General features: G+C 37.0%; 1 protein-coding gene across 3 annotated transcripts in view; it reads left to right on the top strand.

The window, feature by feature from the left end:
- The window catches only part of LOC111869073 (sphingomyelin phosphodiesterase), a 122,709-nt gene extending 116,641 nt beyond the window's left edge, over positions 1–6,068 (top strand). Inside the window, exons 14-15 of one of the 3 annotated variants that reach the window (XR_002843607.2) lie at positions 314–422; positions 5,238–6,068. Coding sequence is in view for 1 of the 3 variants with exons in the window: in XM_033753275.1 (XP_033609166.1) it covers positions 5,238–5,307 (70 nt within the window). In the remaining 2 variants the exon portion in view is untranslated. Of the gene's footprint in view, positions 1–313; positions 943–5,237 lie in introns of those variants that run through there. The other 2 variants (XR_002843608.2, XM_033753275.1) reach the window with 2 other exon arrangements.
- Positions 6,069–11,390: the final 5,322 nt, after the last annotated feature.

Below are 11,390 nucleotides of genomic sequence, written 5' to 3'. Positions count from 1 at the left end.
TAACAGCTTCCATAAGTTGTATTTACCTTTGACAGAGATGAGTCATTAACAGCTGTTGTAAATACCATTTTACTTAACACTTTGCTGTTTCCTCACAGTCTCTTCTTTGCTGTTCTGCATTTTTCATTCTTCCATTATTTTTTTATTCAAGGAACAGTTAACTGTTATTATTAATAATATTAATTACTTAACAGTGCCAGCTAAAAAGAAATAAACAAGATTTCATCAAAACGTAACTTCACTTTCTGTCCTATAAGAGTCTATTGTTGCTTGATTCTAACCAATGTAATATTTTCTTGTTTCTGTTTTGCAGGAGATCTGTCTTTACAGCTATCGTTTCATTCTTTTCTGGCTGAAAGCTGGAAATGTTTCCTTGGGGACACTAATCCTCATATCTTGGTCACTTGCTGTTTCTGCAGGAAGTATGTTTAATTTTCGAGAAATGGTGTTGGTAATGTTGACATACAAATGAGATTTTAGGTTTCCACAGTGGTGAAAATTTATATTGTAATCTGGCTTGTTACACTGTATAATCTCGTAGGTGGTACCAACATTTTGGGAGCACATCTTTCTTGCTCATCAAATAGGAATTTGCATTCTGAAAATGGAGGCAGTGGGTTCCTCTGAAATAATTCTTAACCATCTGCCAGAGTCATTGTATTGTAACCCAGAAGACCACAATCCCAATCATTTTCACATACTTTTGGAAGGGAAGGTGCCAGTACTTTCTTGATTAGATGGGCTGTTTATTTTTATATCCCATATTTAATGCTGCAAGGCTTGTGATACATTTTACATGACACATATTGCCCCTCACTTCACAGCAGTATTAACCCTTTCACTTTGAAACCTGGCAGCAGATATATCCAAATTTACATGGGAGTTTCATTTCTTTAAAATTAAAAAAATATATATGTGCATGCGTGTGTGTGTGTGTGTGTGTGTGTGTGTGTGTGTGTGTGTGTGTGTGTGTGTGTGTGTGTGTGTGTGTGTGTGTGTGTGTGTGTGTGTGTGTGTGTGTGTGTGTGTGTGTGTGTGTGTGTGTGTGTGTGTGTGTGTGTGTGTGTGTGTGTGTGTGTGTGTGTGTGTGTGTGTGTGTGTGTGTGTGTGTGTGTGTGTGTGTGTGTGTGTGTGTGTGTGTGTGTGTGTGTGTGTGTGTGTGTGTGTGTGTGTGTGTGTGTGTGTGTGTGTGTGTGTGTGTGTGTGTGTGTGTGTGTGTGTGTGTGTGTGTGTGTGTGTGTGTGTGTGTGTGTGTGTGTGTGTGTGTGTGTGTGTGTGTGTGTGTGTGTGTGTGTGTGTGTGTGTGTGTGTGTGTGTGTGTGTGTGTGTGTGTGTGTGTGTGTGTGTGTGTGTGTGTGTGTGTGTGTGTGTGTGTGTGTGTGTGTGTGTGTGTGTGTGTGTGTGTGTGTGTGTGTGTGTGTGTGTGTGTGTGTGTGTGTGTGTGTGTGTGTGTGTGTGTGTAAATTATAAAATTATTTCCCTTACACTCAGTGCTAAAATTGAGTCTTATGTTGCTAAACGGATATTTTTAAATGATGATCTTGATGACTGCAATGGCATGGGGAAAGACATTTAAACAGAAAATATGCACTAAAGTATGAATGAATTTTTCTGTTCTTTAATGTAATGTAGATACTGAACTTGCTTCCTTTTCTCAATTGACTTAAATTGTAAAGGTTGAGGTTAACTGGTGGATGTGCATTTAGTAGAATTATCTTGATCAGCTGAATGATTATCAGTTTACCAAATAATGCTATAACTTATATTGCTAAGTTAGCTGTACCATAAGCAAAAACACTCATAAAGTCTCAGAAGAAACTCTGATGCAGTTAATAACAAGTGAATCAGATGAACCCAATCAGGAGAAAGAAATAATTCTGAGCTGAATGTCTCGGTTTGACCTCCAGTGGAATTGTTACAGTTTTGTTACCAATAACTGTGAATCTCATATAGAATGTTGTATGTAATTTTGTCTCTTCCTGACATGAATGTTATCCTGATATTCAGTCATGCAAATTCACATTAATGAAAATAAAATATTCACTAAAATTTAGAGTTTAATTGGACTCAGACAGGCAAAGGGTTTCAAAGCAGGACCCTCTGCCAGAAGAACGAAGGATCTGTTGAGATTAAACAGAGATCAACTAAGATGGGTGGTAGGATTATTTATTGGACACTGCCACCTGAAAGGACACCTTTTCAAGTTGGGACTGACAGATATCCTGACTTGTGAAAGGTGCCTACAAGAAAACGAAACAGCCACACACATCCTGCATGATTGTGAGGCCATAGCTTATTTAAGATTTCGCCACTTGGGTCAGTTTTTTATGGAACCAAGTGACTTTTATGATGTCCCCATAAGCAGGGCCCTACACTTTATTAAAAGTGTAGGATTAATAAAGGGCTAATCCAAGGGGAAGCACAATAGATCATTGAAGGTCACAGTGCGGGGGCTGGTTTTTATGGCCCACCCCTTACATACATTACATTACATTACATTACAAAATTTAAGAGTTCCCTACAGGTAGGGCAACTGGTGAAGCAGTTTGATTCCTGGCAGAGGCAAGAGATTTTTCTCTTTTTCATAGCATCCAGGCTACCTCTGGGGCCCAGCTAACATACATACATACATACATACATACATACATACATACTTTATTTCACTTCCATAAATCCTATCAGGAGTTACAAACTCATGTGGATGTGGAGATCGTCTTGGTTACAAATTTGGCACAAGATACAACTTGTCGTACAAATATCATAAACATTCTAATACAATCCATTACAAGTAAATTACAAGTGGAAAACAGTCCTGTCATACATTATTAGCACATACATATTAATGATAAAATTCAATAAGAGATACATAATAGTTACAATATAAATAAGTAATATAAAATAAGATATTACAATGCTTGTATACAATAAAATAAAATAAAAGTTACAAAATACCCAATATAAATAATTATAAATACAAAAATACAAATCTGGCTATTTATCTCCTTTTAGAGTAGAGTTATTCAAATACCTTAAGGGGATTTGTAACAGAAATATTCTTGTAATGAATAAAAAGAGTGTAGTAGTAAAAATTGTTTCAGTAGTACTTCAAACATCTTAATATCACTTGATACATNTATCCATAGGAATTTTTTAATTTGAGAGATTTAATTATATTTTCAACTTCCTTAGTAGATAGGGAATTAAGCTTAATATTTGGGAAGGGATTCATAAAGGCTTGTAATAAATACTGAATCGGAGTAGTATTTGGAAAATGGCTAGTATTTATATTAGTTTGTTTATTTTTTACATTACTCTTTTCAGCTACTGATAAAAAGTATTTATTAAAAGTCTCTGCAATCACATGATTCTCTCGAATCCTTTTCCCATTAACCTTTAATGTGCATATCCTATCATTATGAGAACCCCTATTAGTTTCAAATTTCACAATATCCCATATGGTTTTATTTTTATTATTAGATTTTTTAATTTTGCTATCATATTTTAGCCTTTTTGCTTCCTTAATAACCCCAGATAATATCATATACAGTAAGTAGGTTTCATTGTTTTGGAGGAACCTGCCACATCCATCTTCAGTATAGAAGAAGTGCTTTATTCTGAAACAGTACTTATCTGCCTGACTACCTGGCATCGCATCCTGAAAGACTTATGTCATAGTATTCCCAGCTATGAGAACCTCAAATCTCATATGAAGAATAAAATTACTACTGCATGAAGTGTGGCCATACTTGTCACTAAGTGACATAATTCTTTAACTACTGAAGTCAGATACATCAAATGTTGTAAGATAACAGACTGTAATTACTGTGTAAATTTTGTTTTGGGTGTGTGTGTTGACTACTACAAGAATTTGTAAGGTTCATGACAGGAGCCAAGTTATTATTATTATTATGACTGTAAACATTGAGAGTTTTATTAATTTTTAATAATTTCAGCCATCCAGCAGGTAGAAGAAACTTATCTTGAACTAGAATATATATTAATCATTAACAAATCTCTCTTAGTTCATTTTTGAACATTTAATGCCTCAAATACCAATATCTTTTACCTACAAGTAAACATTCATTAAGTAGGGTGATGATTAACTAACTTCACAGAGCACAGTCCTTCTTCACAAGCTGAAAGTTACTCAAATGGTTAAATTTCTCACCTTTTATGGAAGTTTAAGTTTCATTACCATTTTCACAAGACCCTACTAGCAGATCCTTTCCAAAACCCAAGGAATCCAGTCCACACCTTTGAACTGTATTTTTTTATGATCCAATTTAATATTAACTTTCCATCAGTATCTCATTCAAAGAATATGGTCTTCTGGATTGTAGCATCATGTAATTCTAAGAGAGCCTGATATTCAGTTTCTTTCTTGGCTTACTCTTTGACCCTGAAGATGGAGGGGATATATTCCTCCAAAACATTGGACTGTCTCTGAACTGCACAGTGTGACAGTCCAGAAGACTATACTCTTTATAGTCACCATTGTGAGGACTGTGTATTTATTCCTTGTCTTCCCCGTCTTCTCTGCATCACTCACCTCTCCCTGCGCCAAACAGGATGGTACAGGGGTAACACTGTAGACATGTGTTCATACGTTGCTCATTTCAAATCCTTGCCAAGATGTCATCTATTCTGACTGAGGATTTCCCCCCCCCTTCCCCCCCCCCCACCAGGTAAATGGCAGCATAGAACTTCAGTTAGGCCATGGCCACTTCCTTAAAAATCACTTTTATTTTGTCAGTCACTTAATTATCTGATTCGGTACAGTCTCAATACAGACAGTGTCGTACTACTATATCGTAGCAACCTGTTACGCATCATTTATGTATTCCTTGTTAGTTATTAGCTGTCTCACATGCAACTTGCTTTTCAAAACCTTAAAATTTTTAAACCTTAAAATCTCATCTACATCACTGGTGTATTCATAATATATGTTTTGGCCAACATTGGTCATCTTCAGATGACTCTAAAATTTGGGATGGAACTGCTGTAGTTCCATTCATAAATTCAGATTTTTTGGGGTATGCCCTCATCTGTGCACACGTGTCCTGTGGCGATGGGTAGTTCGTGTGCAGCTGTTATGAATGTTTGAATGTAAACATTCCCCCACCCTGGTGTGGATAGTGAGAAGGGAGTGCTCTGTGAGACATGCAACGCATTGCCTTCAGTTGGTGCTACAAGTAGGGAGAGACCTGTGTACACATTATGTCATGTTTCTGTTCCAGGATGTCGGTTATCATGGCAATCCCTTCCTTTACGTACAAAATACCGAAGTTTGTGCTCGGACTTGGGTAAATATGACCAATAAATGAAACAGACAATCATGCGAATCTTATTTATATATGGTAGAACATTGCCAGTAGATATTCTGAGGCAGACCAGTGTGACAGTACATGTGTAAGTGAATGAGAGATGTTGTGTAAAATACAGAAATAATATATTGTGGCTTTTGTTTTACAAGAGCATGTGTACAGTGTTTTACCTTGTGAAGGACGTATGTGCCCCCAGATCTTTTGTATGTTAAGTAGTTTGAGTTTAGAGCAGATGTGTAGAAGCCAGGAATAAAATGTGATTAAAGCTTGAAAATATTCACAGGCAATCAGGATTATGGCCAAGTCCTGATTACCTGGTCTGTATTTAACCATGACAGTTCAGGGACTCTCATGTGTCCCAGTGAACCATCAACCCACATGTAAGAAAAGAGAGATGACGATTATTTACTCTTATTAACAACAAAGATTTCATTGTGAAGTGGTTCACAATTTTAGTTTTAGACATGAGAGTATGCTACCTTTACTGCTAGCTTCAACATCTGTAAAACATATGATCAGTATGCAACTACAATAGAAGGCAGTTCAAAGTGGACTGAGCCAAGACAACAGAGGCTGTTACTTTACCTAAACTGCTGATAATGCTTCTGTACCATGTTGCCTTAAAACTGAAAAAAATAAATAAAATATTTGCTAAGAAAGAACTTTGTTTCACAGAATAAGTGAAAAATTTTACTGAAACCAATATTTGACATTTTATTTATTGGCTGGTAAAGGCATTAAATTTCATAAGAAGAATTTCTGTGGGATTTCTTTATATGATGTAAAATTAATGAGACTAAAACTGAAAATTCCTTATTTCTATGTATCTTGCAAAGTGTAAGCGGCCTCCATAGTCTATGGGTAACGTTCCCACCTCATGACTCAAGGTACGCGGGTTCAAACCCGGCGGAGGTCGTGGAATTTTTAAGGGCAGAAAAATTCAGGGAACAAGTCCTCTGAGAGGGACTTTAAGGCGTGGGTCCCGTGTCATAGATTTACGGCACACAAAAGATCCTCATGTCTCTAGGAGACCTCTGAGCAAAATTAGGCAAAAGTTTCCTGCCCAAGTAGTTACCAATGCCTCTGGTAGATGGGAGAAATATCGGGTACCACTGCCAGCCTCGCTGGTTGAACGGGGCTGATAGCAAGCACCAGTACCATCAGGTTATGGCGACTGGTAGAATATCAAAGGGGGATGTAGAATAGACTATTAGTCGCGGTGCATGGGGAAACCCAGCCTCTCCAATAATAATAAATAATAATCTTGCAAAGTGTAGCAGACACGTGTAATATTGGTTCATATAAGGAGAAAGGGTGAATAGGCTATTCCTGGCTTCTTTTAGTGGTACAGAATAAGCATGACATATACCCTGGCCTTGTCTCAAGTTGTTATTGTTGTTTAATTTTATCAAATCAGTGATTCTTAAAATGTAGCCTTGCAGTATTATGATGAGATTTAGAGCAAGTGAAAATAAAGGACAATGTAGTATAAACAGTTAATATAAAAATATTGTATCATATACAAAATAATGTGCTCAGGACAAGCAAATATTTACTTCATTACATCTTCCAGTTTTGCAGAAACCATCCTCAGGTGTGCAATCAGTAACACAAATGAAATTACATAGATTACAGCTACCCATGTACCTCAATATATAATATCTCTTGCTGGATCCATTACCAGATTTACAGTGTTGAAAAAATGCATGAACATATAAATAAATTGATAATAGACAAGAGAATGGGAAGTATATGTTTTTGTACAAAAACTGAAAATTGTGATTGAAACAATTAAATTGCTTCACATCCTCTACGTGTAGAATATAAAATATTTTAAGGTGTTAAAAAGAGATATTCTTGAGTTCATTAAAGCTTTAAAAAAGTTCTTAAATTTCACATTACAAAATGTTATGTCAAAGTTTCTTTTAAAAATTGTCATTATTTAGATGTGTCTTAGAGGCAAATTTTAGAGGTCTAGTAATGGTCCTTGTAGGCCCTGGGGATGTCTTCAGAGATACTGGCAGTAACATGTACATTTATAAACATGTATGTTCTTGTGGCTTCAAGCTCAAATCCGTACTTCCCTGCTCTCATTATTTTTTCCTTGGCATTACAGCCCCAGTGGGCCTAGGCCTATCTCCATGAACTTCTTCGTTCATATCAGTTTTTCTTACACATTCGGTAGGACTCCTTGGATGGGTGATCAGCTCCTTGCAAGGCCTCTACCTGTACACAAACACAGAGAAACGCACACAAACATCCATGCCCTGAGTGGGATTCAAACCCACGATCCCGGCTTCCGAGCGAGCGAAGACAGTGCATGCCTTAGACCTCTCGACTACCGTGACCGGCCCCTGCTCTCATATAGCTGAGTTTATTTCCAACATTAGTCTGCTTGCACCTGTTCTCACTCTTTTCACTTGCGGATTTTATTTTTCCTTCTACCCTGAAGATGGAGGCGATACGTTCCTCTGAAACGTCAGTTAACACCACATCTACACAGTACCACATCCCAGACGACTGCTTTCTTCATTTTACATCTTGTTTATACAAATTTTTCAACTGAGTATTTTCTTGGAGAAAATATCTTTGTACATTTATACTCATCCTTGAAGACACCAATTATGACTCGCTGTCAGTAGTGAGTGAGGATGTTGGTTGCTTACTGGAGCATTGTTTCTCCTGACACAAAAAATATATTCTGCAGAAGTCACCTCACCTTTCACATTCAGCTGTGTTACTGGAGTTCAGCTTGTAGAATGGGTGCTAACTCCATGGTTTTAGTCCACAAGCAAACTATGCCTGCCGAGCGACCGCCGCTTGTCGGGGAAGTTAGTGTCAACTTTAGTGGATAGAGGGTGAAACATTGCAAAATATTTTCTTGTGCTTCAGCTTCTGTTTGTGGCTTTGCTGACACACTCTCTTCCAATATACAGTAGTGTGAAGTTATTTTAATGTAACCAATTTCTCTCTTCATCAGAGGGTCCTTTTCAAGAATGTTTAGATATCTGAATTTTGTATTGATATTTAGCACCTATCTGCATATTCTTTATGCATGATATAAAGTTTCTACTTGTCCAAAAAATCTCTAGTTTACATACATTTTGTGAAATATTCATATTATTGATTTTTAGCTGTTGTAGCATTGCTACTTTTTTTCACAATTACATTACAGGATAAGTAAAAAAATTCTGCATTTTTCCTGAAGTGAAGTATTTAGAACATGTATACAGTAACAGTTTTCTAGGCATCACTGTCTTAGCTTTATTTATAATTCACTTCTGCAACATATGCCTGCCTACCTACCGACCACTCAGTGCTACGGCCCTAGGTGAGCCTTGGCCACCTCTACAACCAGTCTCCACTGCACAACAAATGCCATTGCCGTTTAATTTTAAGCTAAATTTAAATTGTAATCAAAACAATTTCAACTAAAAATAGTGACATAACATTGTGATATTTGCTTTGTATTTTACTTATTTTAAACTTATGAATATGACAATATTCTCTGTGCACTTAGACAACGTCATTTGGGTGAAGCATGTCAAGGCCCAATGATGATAAATAAATAAACGGCCAGAATGTATACCCAAATGCAAACCAGTACATACTGTTTGTGATTACAATTAGATTACAGTACTTAGTTATGCTGATATCAAGAAAAAATTTGTAATGTATGATAATACACCACAGTATGTCACCCATTGCACATATGAGCAATTGATTTTTCTTCTAAAATTGCCAAATAATTTTTCTTTTTGGCTGGAGACTGGCTTTGTTCTGCTTTGTTACATTTTACATCATTTTCATTATCAAGAGTGTATAGCATTGGGTGCTGGTATGGTGGATGAACTGGAAATGATCTGAAAGGAAGCAGTCATGTCCTGATCAAGGTACTATGCCAGCATTTGCTTGGTGAGACTAAGGACTGACTGGGGTTTGTCCAGTGATTGAGACTAGCTCTTTCTAACGGGCCCAAATGAGTAGGTGTATCTTGCCCCATCCACCTGAGGATGGAGACAGATCCAGTCTCTGAAACGTTGTGATTTTTTGTCTTATAAATACCAGACAATGGACAGAGTCCAAAATAAACCTTATAGTTCTATAGAGACTAAGGAAACCTGTGAAAAACCTCCACCAAAGTAGCTGATGTCATAGAAGTTGTTCAACCCAAAGGTCCCTGAATGTAAATCTAAAATATTGCAAGACCAACTTGTTCAATTCTGAATATCACAGATTTCCTGCAGCTCTTACTTGGGGTGACTGGATGCAACAAATTTGTATGCACCAATTTATATTTATGTAAACTGTACCAGTACCCTGATTTAGTTTCCAGAATAGCCATATGTCTGAGATTTTTAATTTATGTGACTATTAAATTGAAACTGACTTTAAGGTTAATTTCATTTTCATGCATATAGATCTGCAGTTTTACAAACGCAGGTTATGGGACTCCCATATGTGGAAGCTGTTTAATTTAGCATCATATTGCATTCAAGTTTTATGCATTTCCAGCTTAGCCATTTGCTCTGTTCCTGTTCCTTTTGACTGCAGTAAATCATTAATGAATCTGTAGAGTTTATCACACTTTCAGCAGCCTTTTCAATTATGACAGAAATTGAAATATCAGACAGAAATATGAATGTAGTTCCTAATGTTTCTTATGTAAATATCAGTCATAAAAAGAATGGAAAGAAGCCATGCAATGACATTTTTCATACTTTTTCTTATATGATCGATGAATCATACCCACTAGAGAGTGTATCATTATCTGGCTGAAGATACCAAATATGCAGTTCTGTTTAAGGGGATGGTCTCAGTAAATGGCTGAAATATAATCAAGATTGTTGAAGCCTTTATCTAGTGAATTGCAATTTTGCATTGGGAGCCCTCTTTATGGAGCTAGAATTTTCATAGTCATCAGGCACTGACCATTGTTAGATAAACTCATAAATATTGAGTATGAATAAACTCTGTCCAACTTCTCTTGCACTAATGAGGCACACAGATGGACATATATAGCATTCACAGAACCAGTTTTTCATATTTAGGAGTGCTGAAAATGTTCACATCCATCAACTCAAGTTTGTTTCTTTTCATGATCACAGTATTTCCTCATACTACATATATGAGAAAGTAAACTCTGAAGTTGCCCTATGCTTAAGCTCTGCACCATGGCTTCACACATTTTAACTTGGGCACTAGATGGGATACATGGTCATTTTCACACTGTGGCCACTTTACCCCTGTATCCATTATATATAAGAATGGGTGGGAACCAGTGCATGGATAAACCATGACTGTCAGAGTCACAACACCAACTGTTGCATGTAATTCCACACTCTTGAAAATTTTCCAACTATTTCTTATAAATTTTCTGCTGTGATACTTGTGCAAGAAGCCAACAAATGATGCCATCAGTGTTATGCTGGTAAAGGCAGTGGCGACCAAACACCTCAAGCAGAAATTGCCATCTTTCTGGCTTTGGTTCTGAACATGGGCCATGACCAGAGTGATACATTGATATAGTACTGGTCTAGGAGATCAGTGTGCCATGCCTCCCGTCATACTGTGTGTCATGCGGTGTAGTATGTTTCTTCACATCCTCCTGTTTCTGCATTTTGAAAATAAGATTCTCCCAGCAGGAATAGAGAATGTTATGACAGATCAATTTGTCAGGGGAACCAAAAGGAGATAGCATGTGGTATGCAGCCTGAGGAAAAGGAGATTATATGTGTCTCCCTGTCACTAATCCTTCAAGCCACACTATGGCTCTGGGATCAACTCATCCTGAAATAGAAATGAGTACCAGGAATCTTCCTGGGGGTAAAGGGTGACTGGCACATAAGGCTGACAAACTCATCTCCATTTCTGAGCCGATTGTCTAGAAAATGTGGGAATCTTGACATTTCACAACCGTATGGGCCTTGACAGCCTGTTATAGAGGTAGCCTTACACTTTTGTTTACCTTTTATATGTAAAATTATGCACCTATAATACTGATCCTGACATTAATTCTCGGCCTGTGAGAGTTACTAGTTGTTTAAACCTTTGAAATTTATAGCT

This window comes from Cryptotermes secundus, unplaced genomic scaffold, assembly GCF_002891405.2.
Source record: "Cryptotermes secundus unplaced genomic scaffold, Csec_1.0 scaffold455, whole genome shotgun sequence".
NCBI lineage: Eukaryota > Metazoa > Arthropoda > Insecta > Blattodea > Kalotermitidae > Cryptotermes > Cryptotermes secundus.
The sequence above is the reverse complement of the archived record's forward strand: the minus strand, read 5'-3'. Positions and strand labels throughout refer to the sequence as shown.